Source organism: Saccopteryx bilineata, chromosome 5, assembly GCF_036850765.1.
Source record: "Saccopteryx bilineata isolate mSacBil1 chromosome 5, mSacBil1_pri_phased_curated, whole genome shotgun sequence".
Classification (NCBI taxonomy): Eukaryota; Metazoa; Chordata; class Mammalia; order Chiroptera; family Emballonuridae; genus Saccopteryx; species Saccopteryx bilineata.
The window spans coordinates 74,651,983-74,668,576 of NC_089494.1; the positions used below are offsets into that span (position 1 = coordinate 74,651,983).

At 34.4% G+C, this 16,594-nt stretch overlaps 1 protein-coding gene across 1 annotated transcript in view; it reads left to right on the forward strand.

Moving 5' to 3' along the window:
- Nucleotides 1-16,594, forward strand: part of KCNH7 (potassium voltage-gated channel subfamily H member 7) — a 616,229-nt gene that overhangs the window by 418,346 nt on the left and 181,289 nt on the right. Inside the window, exon 5 of the mRNA XM_066279538.1 lies at nucleotides 11,004-11,218. Within this exon, the coding sequence (XP_066135635.1) occupies nucleotides 11,004-11,218 (215 nt within the window). The remainder of the gene's footprint in view (nucleotides 1-11,003; nucleotides 11,219-16,594) is intronic.

The window sequence follows — 16,594 nt, forward strand, 5'->3', positions numbered from 1 at the left end:
AATTTAAATCAATAAACTGACCAGTATTTCAATGGGAACTATGCTCCTCTCACTGACCACCAATGAAACAGGTGCCCCTTCCAGAAGTGTGGTGGGGGCCGGATAAATGGCCTCAGGGGGCCGCGTGGGGACCCCTGCTCTAAACACTCTAACATCTGCACGTATACTATCATAGAGGAGATCTCTATACTATCACAAGCAGATCTCACTAGAACCAGCAAAATGGACCCTGTGCTCTGCCTTAGAACATCAGAGAAGCATTAACTATATAATGTAACTTTTGGTCAGTATTTTGAAGTTTGAAAAATTTTATATGTAATTTTCAGGTTGGGTGAGTAGAATTGTAATTTTTAAACTCTTGAAAGCACTTGTTACTTTACTGATGATTTCTGGCCCCAGCTCCTAATGGGGGTAATTAATTCTATATAATCAAGGTCTCTTCCACTATCTCTATTTACTTTTATCTTTTTTTTTTATTTATTTATTCATTTTTTTTATTCTTTATTTATTTATTCATTTTAGAGAGGAGAGAGAGAGAGACAGAGAGAGACAGAGAGGAGAGAGAGATAGGGGGGAGGAGCTGGAAGCATCAACTCCCATATGTGCCTTGACCAGGCAAGCCCAGGGTTTCGAACCGGTGACCTCAGCATTTCCAGGTCGACGCTTTATCCACTGCACCACCACAGGTCAGGCTCTATTTACTTTTAATGGCCCCTCGAAGTGGGCAAAGTGTTGTCATCTAAGGTCATAGTTTTACTTACGTATCTCTGTACAAAGCAATGTCTTTACTAGCAATTCAATATACCACACTATTGAAATTGCTAAAATTGTAAGTTTTGAAACAGTTAAAATATATCCCCAGCCTGACCTGTGGTGGTGCAGTGGATAAAGCTTCGACCTGGAAATGCTGAGGTCGCCAGTTTGAAACCCTGGGCTTGCCTGGTCAAGGCACATATGGGAGTTGATGCTTCCTGCTCCTCCCCCCTTCTCTCTCTCTGTCTCTCCTCTCTCTCCCTCTCTGTCTCTCTCTCCTCTCTAAAAATAAATAAATAAATAAAATAAAAAAATAATAATAAATTTAAAAATATATATATATATATCCCCAGATTTTAATATGCACTGTATTAGCGGAGATGGCAACAAATGTTGAACAGATTTTTCAAATCTTGAATATATTTGAATGGTTTTGACATGACTTCATTTACTTTAAGCTTATTTGTTACCAAATTGGTAGTACATATTTTATTAGTAACAAATATCTAACAGTCAGATTATTAATCTCAAATCTAAAAACAATCCATTCTGAGATTTGAAAACAACACATTTTAATATAAACAAATTTTCTAAATATTCTAGATATTATGTGTACATTGTGACAACATAAATTTAAAAATCTTATATTACTTTTAAATAGTACTTTCATTGATTTCTTACAATTATATTTGCCTACAAATGACTCTTTGTATACAATTCGGTATTTTCAAAATATATCTTAAAGACATTTATGGGAGGGACAAGTAATATATTTGTGATTAATAATGCAAGTTGGTTTATAAAGTAAATTGTTGTCTGAGAAATATTTTTCCTTATTAGCATACTAGGTGAATTTATACAAAAAGAAAATACTCAACATGCAAAATTATGTGTAGTCCTTCTTTGTCAAGTGATGGTTGAAGAAGCACTAAAATTGGCTTCTGACAAAGTTGAAAGTTTTTATCACTGCTGCAGGCAGCTGAGGATGTCTTTCTCCAGACTGTCATAATTATGATATCTGTATTTTGAGATCGATTTAAGTTAAATGAGATAAATGTTTCACAAATTTTAACATGAATGCTTAGGACAGCAGATATTATTTCTAGTATATGCATTTTACTTGGTTGAATAGTACAAAATGTTCATTTCAAAGGTATTTCAAGGGCTACGTTCTGTTTTCTGTGATTGTTTTTACAGAAGTAATTCAGTGTATATAACATAATTTTAGTCTTTTTATATTTCTCTCTCTTTTTCATCCTTATGTGCTCAAAACAGACAATGGTCGCAATGTCAAAGGTAAAGTACAAACTCAAACGTTAGCACCCAGTGCTCAAAGTGCCCTTTACATGGCATGTTAACTTGCCTGCTGTATGCCCTGCTCAATGCAGCATCATGCTGATGTCAGCTCGTCCAGGTGCCTGGTGGAGACATCATGGCTTGATTTGGTTGGAGACATTGTTACTTTCTCAGTCATGTTATGAACTTTTTTCTGCAAGAGGTATAAGCCTAGGTTGACAATGAACACTTCCTAAATATTTAAATCATTTGCAAAGGTACAACTATCCAGATAAATATATTCCAGTGTGAAAGAGGCACATAAGCTTATTTCAGACAAAAATTATTTCTGAGTCCAAGAGTAAATAAAATAAGCAAAGTGCTACATGACAACATCACTTCACTTGTTCCTCTTTTGTTTCCTTAAAACTAGTTTCACGTTCCTGGATTGCAGGGGGTATGGTTTTAAGCTTACTGTAGTAGTAAATTGTACATGCATGATAATCATTTTCTATTTTTCTATATTACATTTCAGTCATGTTTAATTGTGTTCTATATTAGTCTGAAATCACTGGCATGACCTACAGCTACTGTAGGGTATTGTTTAACTGAGCAGTACCTCGGGATAAGTCTGCATTGGCTAAAATTTTGACATTCACTTCTGTTTTTTAACTAGATTGTAGTGAATACAAGGAATCACAAAATATAATAATCATATATCCCCATCAAATGGAAAGTTGTGGGGCTTAGTCTTCTCACATAGGCCATGCGTGTGGCTGTGGGTATGCATCCAGTGACAATGACTCGTTCTGTGCATGTGTGTTGCATGGACACGTCTCCACCAGTAACTGTCATTGCTTAGAACTCACTGTTTTGACCTATTTCCTATGTCAGTGCTACTCTAATCACTGTAAAGTTTTGGATATTCTCTATTGATTTCTTTATTGCTTCTCTAATTAATTCAGAGCTGGTGACTATTATAAATTATTACCACTAAAAACTAACAGTGTTTTCTGGTCAGCAACCCAGGGTAATTTGAAAATAAGGAAATTATGGCAACTTCTTCCCATCCCAATTTTATTTTGTAAGCACTTTAAAAAGGGTCTATGCAGGCAAACTTCATGATTATTCTATCCTTGGCCTGAGATTTCTAAATGGAAGCAAATTAGTGTCAGCAGAGGGTGGTGATTTGAGTTGATATAATTCAACATGAAACCTCAAGAAACAGAATGCAAATAGCTCTCAGCAACTTGCCTCTGTGACATATGACAGGCTTTGGCTTTAACAATTAACAATAAACTATTAGACATTACTTTTCTGGTGGTTTTTCAAATACAGTAATAAATAAATCTAATTTATTCTCAATAAAAGAAAATGGAGCTTGCTTATCTTCCAAACTAGTTCACATAGTTGTCATTCAAACTATAGCAATTTCATTTTTATCTCCTAAACTAATCTACTTAATCTCCAACCTTTTCCCTCAACCTCCTTTTATTTTACAGAGACAGAGAGAGAGTCAGAGAGAGGGATAGATAGGGACAGACAGACAGGAATAGAGAGAGATGAGAAGCATCAATCATTAGTTTTTCGTTGCGACACCTTAGTTGTTCATTGATTGCTTTCTCATATATGCTTTGACCGTGGGGCTACAGCAGACTGAGTAACCCCTTGCTCAAGCCAGCAACCTCAGGGTCTCGAACCTGGGTCCTCCACATCCCAATTCAACGCTCTATCCACTGCGCCACTGCCTGGTCAGGCTTAGCCTCCCATTTTTAAGTATCAAATGTCTTTGAATAAAAATAAATCATAAAAGTGAGAATTTGGAATTAGGAAACTCAAACCATTATAGAGAATTTTTACATATTAATATTTATGAAGTTTAACTCCCAAATTAGACAAAACATGCAAATTTAATAAAATTTAATGTACCTATGCCCTCCAAAATCTTCATTATTTGTTTAGGCTCTTTGTTGTCTGGTCCCTTAAGATTTTTACAGAGCAATTCAAAAACTAATTAGATATGGGACAATACATTAACTTTACTTTTTAAATTTTGAGAAGTTTGTTTCTAAACAACATTTAAATTTAAAATAAAAGACACATTTCTACACTTCTTGTTATACAAATGCATAATTAATTTTTTCCTTTATCTAACTCAACCAAAAATTATTTCTTTACCATATTAAAATAAATAATTTAGGAATAAATGTAGAAGATTTTCTAGATCATCTGGTTTATTCCACTTGAGTAATGGTGTTGTCTAAATTCCTTGCAAAGGTGATAGAGTCATCTTTATCTCCAGTGGAGCCCACATTTTAACTTTCTTGGGAAATCTATTTTATTGTCTGTTAGACAAAGAGCTAACCTAAATCCTTCTTGCTGAAATGTAATTTATTCCCTTTCATCTATCCTGAGTTGGACAGAGATATTAGCTGGCTACTTCTAATCTTGATGTAATATCACAGTACAAAACCAGCAAATTGGTACTCAATCTTTTCTTCTAAATGTGATAATTTCTATTTAACCTTCTTTCGTGGGGTCAATTTTGTTTCCCTTTAATAAATTCCTAACACTCTGACTCCTTAAAGTTAGACTTCAGAGATCAAAAAATGTAACTCATTATCAAAGAGTGAAACGTTAATTCAAATACATTGCATATGCTGTAATCCTACAATCATTCATAAACAGATTTTTATATCGCAAACTTAGTGATTTCTCTGCCTATTCTTCTTAAGTCACCAACAAAAAATTAACCTCTTACTCTACTTAGTAAATAAATCATTAACATAATTTTACCTCTCTATTAGTGCCACACTCCTATCATCCATGGAACCCTGTGTCCCACTGATAATGGTATATTCAGTTTCTAACTCATCCAATAATCAGGTATTTGACTCAGAAACAAAACTACTCTCAAGATTTATTACAGCTTTTACCTTCTCCATAGCCACAAAAACTATGCGACTCACAAAGAAAATCAATTGATCTGACACAGTTGTTTCTCATAAGCTACATTGGCCATTACTGAATATCTGTGATCTTATAAGTTGATTTGCAAGTTGATTTTTCAACGGTGACAATTTTCTTCTGTAAATTATATGTCATGCACTGAAACAGACAATGTAGATATTGACTGCAAGTAATCTGATTACTTGTTATCTTTCTAGTGTTGAAGTGGTTGTCCTTATGCTTATTGACAGTGTTCTTTTACAAAAATCAATTACTATAAAACTGCACTTGTGTTTTCTTAATGTTAAGTTACCACAGTGATTTAGCTTTTATTAAACTTTAGCAAAATAAACTCAGTGCCTTAAGAAATATTATATAAACACCTGATGATTTGACACAACCTTCATCTTTTTTATATCTTTCTCTTTTGTCCCATTTGGCCTTCAAGAATAATTATATTAAAAAATATTTTAAAAATTATTTTTAAAATATACATATATCAGATGTTCTTAGCTATATTTCCAGGGCCATCTAAAAGAGAATATAATCTCCTTTAGTATCTTGTAACTCATGATAAATTTAAATAGCCTCATTATAAAAATTTTAAATATTTTTAATTTAAAATGCTTTACAGTTGTTGATTTAGCCTCTGGCTTGATCTCTAAATGCAGCATATTTCTTTGTAGCTGGAACCTGACCTACTTTATATTTAATAAGACGCTTGTAATGTATCAGAGCTTTATATAGCTGTTGGCTTAGTCTTCTTGTTCACCGGTTTTCTACCTCCCCCTAGGATGTTGGAAAATTTAATCTGGTCATCCAGTTGGAAATGTTTCTCTAAAAAACATCAAGTCCTCCTACATACTTTTAAGTTTTTATTTCTTTTCTTTTTCTTAAAATTTTCATTGATTTGAGAGAGAGAGAAAGAGACAGAGAGCGACGGAAGCATCAGCTTGTTCCACTTAGTTGTTCCATTTAATTGTGCACTCTTTGATTGCTTCACGTTTGTGCCCTGAACCAAGGATCAAACCGGTGTGCCTGGAAGATGCTTTATCCACCAAGCCATCCGGCCAGAGCTAGTTTCACATTGCTTTCTGCTAAATCTATGATTTCCCTTTATTTTTTCCCACTTATTTTCTTTAAATTGATTTAACTTTGTTTTTCATGTTATTCTCCTTTCTTTCATTAGAATCCTAAAACCCATTTGTTCATGACCACTCTCAGGGAGACTGCCTTTCACCTTTAAATCCTCAACCACGGCCTCTCTCAATATAGACCTAGGAGGTAGGAAATCCTGTATTCTGATTTCCAGTCCTTGATTTTTATTCCCTTTTGGCCTCATATCCTATCTGCTTCGGTTTACAATTGGTAAAATAAAAATACTGCTAATACCTGTCTTAATTAGAATGTTGGAAAATTTTTATTAGAATTACAATAGGTTTCCAAGGAACCTAGCCCCACACTGACCATTTTGCAGACTCTAACAGATGTCTGCATAGAAATATCTGCCTCAAAATCAGTGGTAAAGAGCATAATAATCTTTGTTATACAAGATAAAATAGATTGTAAAGTCTTGTCTAAGAAACACAAATGAATTATTCTAATAAATATTTTTTATTTTGCTGAATTCTTTAAATGTATAGATTTAAAAGGTAACCTAGATTAAATCTCTAACATTAAGAGCTTTAAAAAGAGAGAATAGAGTAACAGTTTTAAAAGGTCTTCCACTAGTAAGTAAGAGAAGCTAATAAATTTATAATATGCTAAGGCCAAATATCAGCCCTTTCAAAACCTTTCCCCTTTTTGCAACAAATATTTTTCTAATCATTTTACTATCCTGAAATACATTCAGTGATAATTTATTTCTAAAAGAACAACATGATTTTTTAACTGAAAAATAAAAGAGAGATAAAAGGAAACAGTTTATAATAAAGTGATATTTCTCTCAGTATGTTAATGTTCAAGTGTAACTACACTAGAAGACATAATGCAATAATTAGTCATAAGAAAAAAAAACTGGCTGTAAGTTCATTAAAGCATGAGAAAACAGACCATATAAGTACTGAATAAAATGATAGAGCAGGAGTGTGGGTGGAAACAAAAGATAAACCACTATTGGAATATACAGTAACATTTTGGACTTACTTATATATGAATTTTAAAAGTAGGAAACCACAAGTGAATTATGAATAACATACCAAGATAAAGTGGACAGAGAATGAGGAATCATAGCATTCTCATAAATGAGCTGGACCTCGCTTTTAAGTATAATGTTAAAATGATTGTCTGTGTGGTGACATGCAATAGTAATAAATTGCACAGAAAAAAGAACTCCCACTAAATGTTAGCACATATATTTATCCCCCGACACTTAAAAAAGACCTTGCAGACCCTCTGCCTTCAAAGCAATGGGAACTAGAAAATGGATTGGAAGAAAAACTGACGATCAAGACATTCTGGAGAATGTAGCAAATCTCTAGGGAGTTGTTAGAATGATATTGGAAGCCAGCAGGCAATCCCAAGACAAACCATTTCATGTGGTAGTTTTTACCACATAGATTTCTTTTAATTGTATCACATGTAATTTTACATATTTAGGAGAACAAAAATATAAAATATTTTTAAAGTAATTTCATTAATAATTTTTAGTATGGTTTTTCATAATCTCTGAAAATTTATCATATTCGGCTCCCATGCTATTAAAACAAGATTTATATCTCTTTATTTATATATTTTTGCAAGTGACAGCTATGAACACAGACTATAACTTGGAGTCTGAAATGTATTTGTTACTCAAATGCCATAAGTAGTGTAGTTCTACATGATATAATTTTCTAATTAAAACAATATAACCTGGACTTGTTATCTTTGAATATATGTATCCTGATTTATTGATGTCACCCCATTAAAAAAATAAAATTATAAAAAAAAAAATTACAACTTTCAACTTACCTGACTTTTGGTAGTCAGAGAACATATATGTTTTTAAGGAAAAAAAAAAAAAACACAATATAAAAACCTTCCATTTACATAGTAGTTGTAGCCATAGAATGATACCAAAAAAAGGAAGCACCATCCAGGATATGTCCCAATAATAAATTAGTGGCATGTAGTGTAGAATTCTACAAAGACCTGGAGAGCTGGGTTTCGGTCAGAAGGGTTTCTACCTGAACACTAGAACAATTTGGCGCCACTTCTGGTTCTTACTTATCTCCATGTCATATAAATAGAAAAGAGTGAAAATCCACATGCCAATTAGGACATACTGGGCAATAAATATGCAGGGAATTCAATGACATTCTTCACCTAGGTGAACTTGCTCATCATCATGGAAACAAACTCAGGAAATGAACAGAAACGCACCTCAGGAATCACAGTTTGCTACCTCGATAAAAATTTCTCTTTAAATCACTTCAAACTTTTACATTAATCATATATTACTTTTATAAACAAATATAGTGTGATTTTTCTTCAAGGTAACTATGAACTAAGAGATGGGTATTTTTTTCTTCTTTTTTTTTTAGACTATTATAATCACTTTTATTATGGTCTTATCTCTATGTCTCTTGAAAAAGGTCTGAGTGCTGCTGTAACTTGAGTTCATTTCCATTTTACCTATGATCTTTTAAGAAGGAGATCACTGAGTATATAGCTTTCTCACATAATTTATAAGATATTTTCTATGTTAGATTTAGCAATGTATTTCAAATTAAGATAAATGTACTCTTACAGTCCTTGATGCCAACAGATAGAATATTTTTAAGTGGCATGTTTCTCTCTTTGCATGTTATTCTGGAACCTTGTATCTTCCACCTCTTAAAATATGTGGCATTTGTCTCCCAGATTATTTTAAACATCTTTAGGAAGGTACAATTCACATATTATAAAATCTACTCATTTAAAATATACAGTTAATATATTTGACCCCTTTTGCAAAAACTGGTGATGGAAGGAGACTAGACTTTGAGTGGTGAGCACACAATGGAATATACAGAAGTTGTGTCCTTGACATTTATATTATGTTATTTATGTTATTAACTAATATTACCTTAATAAGTTTAACAAAAAATAAATAAAATATACAACTCAATGGTTTTTGGTATATTCAGAGAGTTATGAAACCATCACCAAAATATAATGTCGAAATATTTTAGGACCCTGGTTTGGTACCTCAGTTGTCCCAATACATCAAGGTTGCAAGTTGCATCTTCATTCAGGGAACATAGAAGAAACAACCAATGAATGTATAAATAAGTGGAACAACAAATCAAAAGTTTCTCTCTCTCTTTTTCTTTCACTCTCTCTCCTTTCCTCTCTAAAATCAACTAATCAATCAATAAATTTTAAAAGAAATTATTTAATCACTTTCAAAAAAAGGTGTAAGACACATGAGCAGTCACTACTTCCATAGCCCTAGGCAAATATTAACATGGTTGGTTCCATAGATTTTTAATATCAATGAAACCATGAGATATGTGTTCTTTTTTAAAAAAAATTTTATTAATTTTAATGGGGTGACATTGATCAATCAGGGTACATAGGTTCAAAAAAAACATCTCCAGGTTATTTTGACATTTGATTATGTTACATACCCATTACCCAAAGTCAAATTGTCTTCTGTCACCTTCTATCTGGTTTTCTTAGTGCCCTGCCCCTCCTCCAGCCCTCTCCCTCCCCCCCCCCAGTAAACACCACACTCTTATCTTTTTTTCTTAAAAGTAGATTTGATCTGAGTTGATTGGTTGTTGTGTTTCAAACACAAACTTATAAATAGATTTTTCAACTGTTTATACCTTGCTCAGTACATAGCCTATTTTGATCACTAAACCATGTTAGTTTCATTCTGAACCAGGTTAAAAAAAAAATAAGGTAAATTGTGTTAACTATCAAGTTCACTAATGCAGTTTTTATGTTTTAAGCACTCTGTGAGGCAAAAAGATAATGGCTGTATAATATTCATGGGCTCATTTTCTAAAATTCTTCCTGGTGCTAATTTTTAAGAGCGACCTAACATTACCTATTGTACAAGAACTCTGGAGTACTTCTTGAATCTTCATAAACATTAGGCAATAGGTTCACCTCAAGATGTAACTGGTCAGTTTACTTATCCTCAACAATGTGTCAGGAGTCCTGGCACCTTGCTGAATTATTTTTGTAGGGATCTAATGCAAAACATGGTTTGAAAAAGAAATAAAAAGGTACTACCAACTCCAGGTAGTATGTGCTATTACCTAGCTATGGTAACTTCAACTGTATATTATGTTTGCCAAAAAATTCTTTTAGTATGGTGTTTATTTTTTCTTTTTATCTCAGAAAGTAGGCAGTCAAATGTAAATGAAAGGAAAACAAAATAAAAAAAGGAGAAGATTTTAAAATCCCACACAAGATGCTGGAGTTTTTAATAAAGTCCACACACACATACAAGACAATTGCCCTTCTCAGTCTTATCTGAAATTTCTCCTTCTGAGGTTAACTGTTCTGCAAGCTCTGCTAAAACATTCCATAGAGGTAACAGAAACATATGAAAACCCACCTGGCCTGTCACTGCTATCGCACAGAGAGGGGAATCATAGAAACGGGAGCAGGGTAGACAGCCCATTCAAAAATTTCATGGTTGACAGGAATTTAAACATAGGCAAGTCCTTTCTTGAATAATCCATGGATTATAAAAGAAAATTCTTGAGAAATTTTGAAGGTAGAATTTGGCCAATAGTAAAAAGTAGAGTTTTTTTTCTCTCTTTCTTTTAAGCCTTTAATGAAAGCAGTTGAGTGATAGCTAAAACCTCCATCTGCAATCTGAGTGTGCACCTAGAAGCCTGTCTTATCCTTAGATATTCATGTGCCACTTCACATAGCAGCTGGCTACCCTAACTAAACCCTATGTTCAAGTCTCAACCAGCCAAAGTTAGTCATATCTGAATCAGGGTCACATTAGTCATGGGTCACTAGCCAGTCATTCAGGACTAATTTTTTTTTCTTCTGTTTCTCCTGGTACTTCTTTTACAAATACTTTCCAATTTTTTTAGGGCCTTTTAATCATATCAAGTCAAGCCTCCTGGGATCCACATCGGATTCAAACCTCAACAAATACAGCACCATTAACAAGATTCCACAGCTCACCTTGAATTTTTCAGATGTCAAAACTGAAAAAAAGAATACATCCCCTCCTTCTTCAGATAAAACTATTATAGCACCCAAGGTTAAAGATCGAACACACAATGTGACAGAGAAAGTTACCCAGGTAGGATACAATCTTACTATCAATTTCAACTGTTTTTAAGGTTGTTTTCTGTATCATCAAACACATTCTTTTTTTCTATGAATGACTATCAAAAGAGGTAAGCCATTTATTTGCACTCTGATTTATCTTGAGATATTGGGTGACCCTCACAAATAAATGAAACTATAGATTGTGATTTGGTATATTATGACTCTGAGCAAAAATAGGCTAACATTATCATTGTTTCTTTTATTGTAAAGGTGGTTATCCTGCTATTCATTATGTTTGAACATTTATTGTTTTACTGCCAACTCTTGCATTATCAAAGCATGGTTTTTCATTAAAATGGATGTTTCTATTGAATGTTTAGCTATTGAATGTTTCTATTGAATGTTTCTATTAGTTTAGCTGACTAATTGGTGTTTCCTCTTCACAGTGGCCCCCTTTTTTGCACTTACTCTACTAAGTAGAGTCAGATAAGTCAGATGACTTGGGGAAAACAGCTGACTGAGACGATGGAAAGTCACTAAACCAATATTCTATTGTTTTAAAATAAATATTGCATGTTGAACTAAGGATAAAAAGGTTCTGTCTAGCAGAAGTCATGTTTTAAAAAATAAAGAAAAATGATTTGTACTTATTATATTAAAATATTAACTGAAGCCTGACAAGGTGGTGGTACAGCGGATAGAGCATCAGCCTGGGATGCTGAGGATCCATGTTTAAAACCCCGAGGTCACCAGCTTGAGTGTAGTCTCATCTGGCTTGTGTGCAGGGTTGCCAGCTTGAGCATGGGATCATAGACATGATGCCCTAGTCGCTGACTTGAGCCCAAATGTTGCTGGCTTGAGCAAGGGGTCACTGGTTCAGCTGGAGACTCCCAGTCAAGGCACATATGAGAAAGCAATCAATGAACAACTAAGGAGCTGCAACCATGAGTTGATGCTTCTCATCTCTCTCTCTTCCTGTCTATCTTTCTCTGCCTTTCCCCCTCTCTCTCTCTCTCTCTCTCTCTCTCATTTAAGAAAGAAAGAAAGAAAGAAAGAAAGAAAGAAAGAAAGAAAGAAAGGAAGGAAGGAAGGAAGGAAGGAAGGAAGGAAGGAAGGAAGAAAGAAAGAAAGAAAGAAAGAAAGAAAGAAAGAAAGAAAGAAAGAAAGAAAGAAAGAAACTGAAGCAGTATACCTAGCTTTTGCTTATAGCGCACTCACATTCTTGGAAATTCGTGACTAAAATTTGTGTCAAGTAAGCAGTTTTTTTTCTTACAAACAAATTACTTAGTAAATTTGCTCAGCATATATTTTCATAAACTGTCACAATATAAAGACAAACTTGACCCCAATTTTTATGCCAAGCATTGAAGATTTTGAATTAATAAAGTTGTTCTGTATTATAATCACTACCAACAACACTATGGTAATTTGTATATAACATTTTTGTGTTAGCTGACAGCTATGCAAAGACCTTGAGTCAGTTGTAAATAGACCTGAGCCAGTATTTATTCGAGATGGGAAATTATACATGCAATATTCTAATATACACTTTGATATTTACGTAGGAATGAAGCTCTCTACCCCTGAAATTTTGTTCTTTTTTACTTAGTAATTTTGCTTCACAATGGTAAATAGTCTACTGTATTGGCACCACTTTGAATGCTTCAAATTTTACTTGCAGTTGTTTTTACCTTAAAAAGTATATTATCTGTAGCATGAAGTGTGGTGGGGCATTGGATAAAACATCGACCTAGAATGCTGAGGTCTCCAGTTCAAAACTCTGGGCTTGCCTGGTCAAGGCACATATGAGAGTTAATGCTTCCTACTCCTCCTCTCTCCTCTTTTTTGTCTCTCTATCTCTCTTTCTGTCTCTCTCCACTAAAATAAATAAATAAAATATTTTAGAAAGAATTTTATTATTTGTAGATAGTAACTGCTGTATGGATATATAGAAATTAAGATATTTTAGAAACTGCACAGAAGACTGGTTTCAAACAGTAGGGTCAGGGCTCCAGCAGCAACAGAAGTGAGTAAAGGGGTCAGGGTGGTACATCACAAACGGGAACTGCAGGAACCTCTCAAGATGTGCTCATGCAGAAATATTTGACCAATGTTTCCAAATCTCCTAATTGTAAAAAGAAGCTGCAAACCTAGAATTTATGATAAACTCAATTTTTAAAAGTAAGCAAACAAATTCAAAATGCTTTTCAATCCAAACAAAATACACCTGAGGCCTGTGGGCACCCAAGTGTGATCTTTGCAAAGCTTTAATGTGTTGGTTCACAAAGGGACCACCCTATCCTGCCACACTCAGCAGGTACACTGTGCCAGGAGAGGGTGGTGCCAGTTTAGCTCAGAGGTGGCACCTACATGTTCTGGGGTCTTTCTAAGACTGATGAGAGAGAAAATATCTATACAAATAGCCATAATTAAATTATGTTAATAAAGATTATGGGCATACCTGAATGACCTACACAGCAGCAGCAGAGGGGGTGGCAGACCTGCAGACAAACCACACCTAGGGAACATAGACGTGACTCCATTGGATTCCAGCGGCCACACCCTTCTTATACACAGACAAAATGAGAAGGCAGAGAAATGCAACACAAATGAATCAAGAGAAATTTCCAGAACAAGACCTGAATGAGTCAGATATAACCAAATTACCATATGCAGAGTTTAAAACAATGATTGTTAGGATGCTCAAAGATCTTAGAATAAAAATAGATGGTCATTACAAACACCTAAATAAAGATATAACAAATATAAAAAAGGACATTGAAATAATAAAAAAAAATCAGTCAGAAATGACAAATACAATATCTGAAATGAAGACCATAATGGAAGAAATTAAAAGCAGGATGGATGAAGCTGAGAATAGAATCAGCGAGTTAGAGGACAAGATAAATAAAGGCATGGAAGCAGAGCAGAAAAAAGAAAAGAGACTCAAAAAGTCTGAGGAAACTCTAAGAGAGCTCTGTGACAATATGAAGAGAAATAACATCCACATCATAGGGGTTCCTGAAGAAGAAGAGAAAGAACAAGGGACAGAGATTTGTTCAATCATATTATAGCTAAAACTTTCCTAAATTAATGCAGGAAAACATCTCACATGTTCAAGAAGCACAGAGAACTCCATTAAAGAGAAACCCAAAGAAATCTACATGAAGACATATCATAATTAAAATACCAAAGATCAGTGATAAAGAGAAAATATTAAAAGCTGCTAGAGAAAAAAAGACTATCACCTACAAAGGAGCCCCCATGAGGATGACTTCCGACTTCTCAACAGAAACACTTGAGGCCAGAAGGGAATGGCAAGAAATATTCAAAGTAATGCAGAACAAGAACCTGCAACCAAGACTACTTTATCCAGCAAGGCTATCATTTAAAATTGAAGGAGAAATAAAAAGCTTCCCAGACAAAAAAAACTCAAGAAATTCACTACAACCAAATCAATGCTGCAAGAAATGCTAAGGGGCCTATTGTAAACAGATCAAAGGGGAAAAACAATATAGCAAAAGAGGAATACAGCTTTAAAGAATAAAATGGCAATAAACAACTACATATCAATAATAACCTTAAATGTAAATGAATTAAATGATCCAATCAAAAGACATAGGGTAGCTGAGTGGATAAGAAAACAGGACCCATACATATGCTGACTACAAGAGACACACTTAAAACAAAAGAAGCACACAGACTGAAGGTAAAAGGATGGAAAACAATATTTCATGCAAATGGAAATGAAGAAAAGCTGGAGTTGCAATACTTATATGAGAAAAAAAATGGACTTTAAAACAAAGACTATAGTAAGAGATAAAGAAGGACACTACATAATGATAAAGGAAGCAATCCAACAGGAAGATATAGCCATTATAAATATCTATGCACCTAATATAGGAGCATCTAAATACAGCTAGTGCTCGACTTATGACCATAATTGGTTCTGACAGATTGGTCATAACACTATTTGGTCATAAGTTGAGTAGGCTATATGTACAGTACAGTGAAATGATGTTATAAAAATCTTAAAGTCATATTTTATCATAATTTTCTTTCATTGGCCTGACCTGTGGTGGTGCAATGGATAAAGCGTCAACCTGGAAACACTGAGGTTGCCGGTTCAAAACTCTCGCTTGCCTGGTCAAGGCACATATGGGAGTTGATGCTTCCTGCTCCTCCCTCTTCTCTCTCTCTCTCTCTTCCCCCCTCCTCTCTAAAAAGAATAAAAAAAACAATTTTCTTATTGTTATATATCATAATTTTCTTTGTTCATTTTATCTCATTTCTGTCATCTCTACACCATTTTGTTTCTTATTTTTACATTCATCAGGTTTAAGTAACACACTGTATTACCAGTACAACTGGTTTAATATTTACAAAACATACAAAATTACAAAATACAGGTGCAAATAAAAATACAGGTGTAAAATATACCATAGGAAACATTTTCCCAATTGCAAAACATCAAAATATATAAACATGTATGAAACATTTTATTGGCCACTGGTGCTTGGCTGTGGATCATTGATGTTGTCATCTGAGGCAGCAGTTGGGGTTATCGGAGTTGGTTGTTTCATAAACATGTACGATCACATTCACATTCTTTCCTCCTTTGTACTTGTTCATTGGTTGCTTTCTCATATGTGCCTTGACCAGGGGTTACAGCAGAGTGAGTGGCTCCTTGCTCAAGTCAGTGACCTTGGGCTCAAACTAGCAACCATGGTGTTATGTCTATGATCCCATGCTCAAGCCAGCACCCCTGCACTCAAGCTAGTGAACCCATGCTCAAGTCGGATGAGCCCTCACTCATTTTTGTGTTGAGATCGATGGCCTTTCTTTCCTTCTTGGTAGGCTGAGGTATAGACAAAGACAATTTCCTCTTGGTAGACATCTTGGGAGGGGTTTGATGAAAAATATCCAAGACACAAAACAAAAATTGCTGTACCGAGTCTGAGATAACAGTTGAAATGGTGCACACAGAGATGATAGTGCTGCCAGAAGCTGGTCCGCACTGTCGTACACCTAGCTGGGCAATGCTTGCATTGCCAGATGCGGAGCAGTTGTGGCTAGCGATTTTGGTCGTAAAATCGAATGATTGTAAGTTGCATAGGTCGTAAGTCGATCAATATCTGTATATAAAGCAGATTTTGATGTATATAAAGGGCAAAATCAACAGCAATACAACAGCAATATTATAATAGTAGGGGATTTTAATACCCCAGTAACATCACTAGATAGATCCTCAAGAAAGAAAATTAACAAAGAAACAGCAGACTTAAAGGACACACTAGATCAACTGAATTTAATAGATATCTTCAGAACCTTTCACCCTAAAGCAGCAGAATATACATTCTTTTTAAGTGCTCACTTTATGTTCTCTAGAATAGACCACATGTTAGGG